The 4,406-nt window shown below is 64.8% G+C and overlaps 1 protein-coding gene across 1 annotated transcript in view; it reads right to left on the minus strand.

The window, feature by feature from the left end:
- LOC106896732 (complement C4-B-like) overlaps nucleotides 1-4,406 on the minus strand; it is a 27,265-nt gene that overhangs the window by 5,486 nt on the left and 17,373 nt on the right. The window contains exons 17-26 of the mRNA XM_014956930.1: nucleotides 4,194-4,269; nucleotides 3,930-4,086; nucleotides 3,206-3,322; nucleotides 2,519-2,684; nucleotides 1,958-2,124; nucleotides 1,369-1,539; nucleotides 1,209-1,268; nucleotides 938-1,031; nucleotides 656-863; nucleotides 164-306 (exon numbers count right to left, since the gene is read on the minus strand). Coding sequence (XP_014812416.1) covers nucleotides 164-306; nucleotides 656-863; nucleotides 938-1,031; nucleotides 1,209-1,268; nucleotides 1,369-1,539; nucleotides 1,958-2,124; nucleotides 2,519-2,684; nucleotides 3,206-3,322; nucleotides 3,930-4,086; nucleotides 4,194-4,269 — 1,359 coding nt within the window. The remainder of the gene's footprint in view (nucleotides 1-163; nucleotides 307-655; nucleotides 864-937; nucleotides 1,032-1,208; nucleotides 1,269-1,368; nucleotides 1,540-1,957; nucleotides 2,125-2,518; nucleotides 2,685-3,205; nucleotides 3,323-3,929; nucleotides 4,087-4,193; nucleotides 4,270-4,406) is intronic.

Below are 4,406 nucleotides of genomic sequence, written 5' to 3' on the forward strand. Positions count from 1 at the left end.
ACCCCAACACCCAACACCTCCCAACACCCAACTCCCGCAACTCCCCCCAACACCCTAAGAACCCCGACACCCCAACACCCCTCAAAACTCTCACCACCGCATCACCCCCAACAGCTCCCAACACCTCAACAGCCCCTGACACTCCCCAACACCCCCCAAGAACCGTAATGCCCCCCTAGACTCCCCGGCAGCCCCCCGACCCCCCTCCCCTCCACCTTGTCCAGGTCAGCCTGGTGGGGCCGGAAGCCACTCAGGAGGGAGATCTCGGCCACCGCCATCCCCGACAACTCCACCCCCGCCTCCCGCCTGCCCGGGACGTGCCCATCAGGGGACGGAGTCACACGCCACCCTGCCCCACTGGGAGCAGGAGCCCTGCCCCCATTTCCACCCAGAACAGGAAGTCCCACCCTCATTTACAACTAGAACAAGAAGTCCCACCCCCCACTTCCACCCAGAACAGGAAGTTCCTGCCCCCATTGCCACCCAGAACAGGAAGTCCTGCCCTCATTTCCACCCAGAACAGGAAGTTCCCGCCCTCTTTTACAACCAGAACAGGAAGGCATGGAAACAGGAAGCAGACCCTGGAAGTCCCGCCCACATTAAAGGGCGGAGCAGGAAGTCCCACCCCCGCCAGATGGAAGCCCCCCCCTCTCACCAGATGCAGACCAGGAAGGCAACATCCTTGGCGGGGTCGTGCCCTTCCCGCCGCCGAGGGAGCAGGGGGGCAGTGGCCTCGGCAGGCTCCACCCCCTTTGCAGGCCCCGCCTCTTCATTTGGCTCCACCCCCTCAGGCCCAGTCCCATTCACAGGCTCCGCCTCCTCCTCCAGCTCCACCTCCTCCTCATCATCCTCATAGTCTTCCTCTGCCGGGGGGAGGGTGGGCATTAAGGGGGGCCGTGGCCCATATGGGAGGTGCTTGTGGTGGGCGTGGCCTCACCCTCGTAGATGATTGGTCCAGTGATGGCCACCCCCAAGCCCAGCCCCTGGCAGGAGCCGTTGAGGGGGGACATCAGGCGGAACTGGCGCAGCACCTGTGGGAGACCCGGGTGTCCAGGAGGGACCCAGGGGTCCAGGAGGGACCCAGGGGTCCAGGAGAGGGGACCCGGGTGTCCGGGAGAGGGGACCTGGGTGCCCAGGAGGGACCCAGAGGTCCAGGAGGGACCCAGGCATCCAGGAGAGGGGACCTGGGTGCCCAGGAGGTCACTCACCATCAGGGTCCCTTCGCCGTGTCCCTCCACCCGCACCGTGATGGGGCTGCCCAGGGGAGCCTGAGGGGGAATCAGAGGGTGAGGGAGCCCAACACGGCCCACGTCCCTGTGTCCCCCAGCCATGTCCTCCATGTTCCCCGTGCCTCCTAAGTATCCCCACCTGCAGCTCCTTCTCCAGCGATTGCAGGCCGGGTCCCAGTGTCAACTGTGTCTCCCCAGGTCTCCCCCGGGCTCCTCCAGGCCAGGACAGCCCCAGGCTGAGGCCAGATCCAGCTGCATCCCCCCACTGCAACCACATCTGGGCCAGTGCCTCTAGGGCCACCAGCGTGTCCTGCGGGCACCTGGGCGTTCAGGTGGGTGGGACACTCCAGGGCACCCATAGGCACCCCCACTCACAAGGACCTTGGTGTCCAGGAGACACACACACACACACACACACATACACTGCTGGGGACCCAGGGGGCTGGGGCATCCGAGGGACCCAGGTATCTGGGGACACCAAGAATGTGGGATCTGGGTATCCAGGGCCACCAAGAAGGTGGGACTCATGAATCCAGGGCCTCCCCCACGCCCCCTCCCCAGGGGACCCAGGTGTCCACACACTCCCCTCCCCCAGGACCCTCACCGCCCCTAGGGCCCCTGAGAGACCCAGACATGTGGGGGGCTCCCACATATGGAACCCAGGCTTTCAGGGGATCCCCCACCCCCACAGCCCCCTCTCCCACTCCAGGGGACCCAGTGCTGGGGACCTGTGTGGAGCGGAAGCCGCCGCCGTAGTTGCTCTGCTCCCGGAGCCATCGGGCCGCCCGGGCAGCGCCGGCCCCGTCGTGGAGCTGCAGCAGCGCCAGCAGCCCGTAGCCCGTGGCCTCCACTGTGGCCGCCGGGCCACCGGCTGGCCAGAACTGCGCCCGGCCACCTGCAGGGACACCCCTTTGCAGGTCAGGGCCACCCGAGGACACCAGGGGCTGAGAGACACCCACCCCCACCCAGGGACCCAGGCATCCGTGTGACCCTGGAGGGACCTAGGTGACCCCCATACAGGGACCCAGGAGACCAGGTGACCCCAGGGTGACCCCAGGGTGACCCCAGAGGGACCCAGGCACCTGGGTGGTCCTGGAGGGACCATTGACCCCTCCTACCCAGGGATCCAGGCATCCTGGGTGTCACTGCCCAGGTCCCCAGGTCTCTGGGTGACCAAGGTGTTTGGGTGTCATTGGGGCATCCAGGTGATCCCAAGGTGACCCCAGAGGGATAATGGTGTCCTGGTGACCCCAAGTGACCCTGGGGGGACCCAGGCATCTGGGGCTCACCCTGGGCGGGCCGGGCCAGGCGGCGCAGGCGCTCCAGGGTGGGGGAGGGGCCGGGGGGGCCAGTGTCCCCCAGTGCCAACGCGTAGGTGGTGATGGCTGTCCCAAATGTCCCCAATGTCTCCACATGGCCACGCAGGAAGGTGACAGCTCGAGACAGAGCCTCATCCTGCAGCAGAGGGAGAAGGGACAGGGAACATGGGGCATGGGGATATAAGGGACATCGAGGGACATGGGGGAACATGGGAGACATGGGGGACATACAGGGACACGGGGGGACGTGGGGGAACATGGTGGGACATGGGACATAGTAGGCATGGGGGACATGGGGGCCATAGTAGAAATGGGGGACATGGGTGACATATAGGGACATAGAGGGCATGGTGGGGCATGGTGGGGACATAGGGATGTGGGAGGACATGGGGGACATATAGGGACGTGGGGGGCATGGGGACATAGGGACATGACAGGAGTGTGGGGACAGAAGACAGCACCCAGAGGTGGGGCATGGGGACACAGGGACAGCAGTGGGGGATGTGAGGACCTGTGGGGGGACACCAGAGGGCACACAAACAGGAGGGGATAGGGGATACTGAGGATACGGAGAGGGGACAGGGGACATGGGGATGGGGAGGTGACGTGAGGAGGGGACATGGGGAAAGGACACAGGGAGGGGACATGGAGACGCACCAAGAGGGGGTGGTCAGGGCTGTCCGGTGGTAGGAGGACACGTGCCCCCTGCAGGGCCACCACCACAAAGGCTGTCAGGGACACAGTGGCCTCAGGACCTGGATCTGCCACACTGCCCTGGGGACACAGGGGCATCCGGAAGGGTGTGAAAAGGGGGGGACATGGCAGGTGACACATAGTGTGACACAGGGTCTCATGGGGCGTTGCAGAGGGGACATTGCATGGGGATGTGGTGGGGGGAACTGGCATGGGGACATTGCGTGGGGACATATCATGGCAAAACATCACAGGGATGTTGCATGGGGACATTGCACAGAGAGGTGGACCAGGGAGGTGACACAGGACAGTGGCACAGCAAGGTGGCATGGAGAGGTGGTCCAGGGCCATTTCACAGGGACATTGCACAGGGACGTGGATGGGGATACTGCATGGGGACAGAGGACGGAGAGGTGACATGGGCAGGTGATTCGAGGAGGTGGCCCAGGAAGATAATCCAAGGAAGTGACCCAGGGAGGTGGTCTGGGGAGGTGACATGAGGAGGTGGACTGAAGACAGGACCTGGGGATGTAAACCTAGAGGTGGCCCTGGAGGTGGTCCAGGGAGGTTACACAAGTAGGTGACTCAGGGAGATGACCATGGAGGTGAGCCTAGAGGTGTCCTACGAGATGACCCTGAAGGTGACCATGGAGGTGGCCCCGGAGGTGGCCTGTCCTTATATCCCCACCTGCATCTCTCTGTGCAGGACAGGCTCGTTCTCACGGAAGGCGCCATCGGGCCGCTGCTGTCCCAGTAGCCACCGCAGGGATGTCCCAGGGCCACCAGCATCCAGCGGCAGGTAGGGACGGGCCAGGGCCAGCACCCGCAGCACCAGCGCCGTCAGCCTGTTGGGACAGCCCGCTGCCACCATGACCCCAGGGCTCCCGTGTCCCAGTGTCCCCCCATGTCCCTCCACATCCCCCATGTCCCCCCATGTCCCCCATCCCCTCACCAGGTGCTGCCCCCCCGGTGCTGCCAGGCACTGTAGGACCCGTCGCTCTTGCGGAAGTTCTGCACCCGCTCAAAGCCTGGTGGGACACGGGAACAGTGGGGACAGCAGGGACACCAGTGCCAGAGTGGGGCCTGAACCCCTACACCCCATTTTCCCCCATACCCTGTTGCCCCTACACCCCGTTGCCCCTACACCCCATAGCGCCCCTATCCC

The sequence above is a fragment of the Calidris pugnax genome, unplaced genomic scaffold (genome assembly GCF_001431845.1).
Source record: "Calidris pugnax isolate Ruff unplaced genomic scaffold, ASM143184v1 scaffold356, whole genome shotgun sequence".
NCBI lineage: Eukaryota > Metazoa > Chordata > Aves > Charadriiformes > Scolopacidae > Calidris > Calidris pugnax.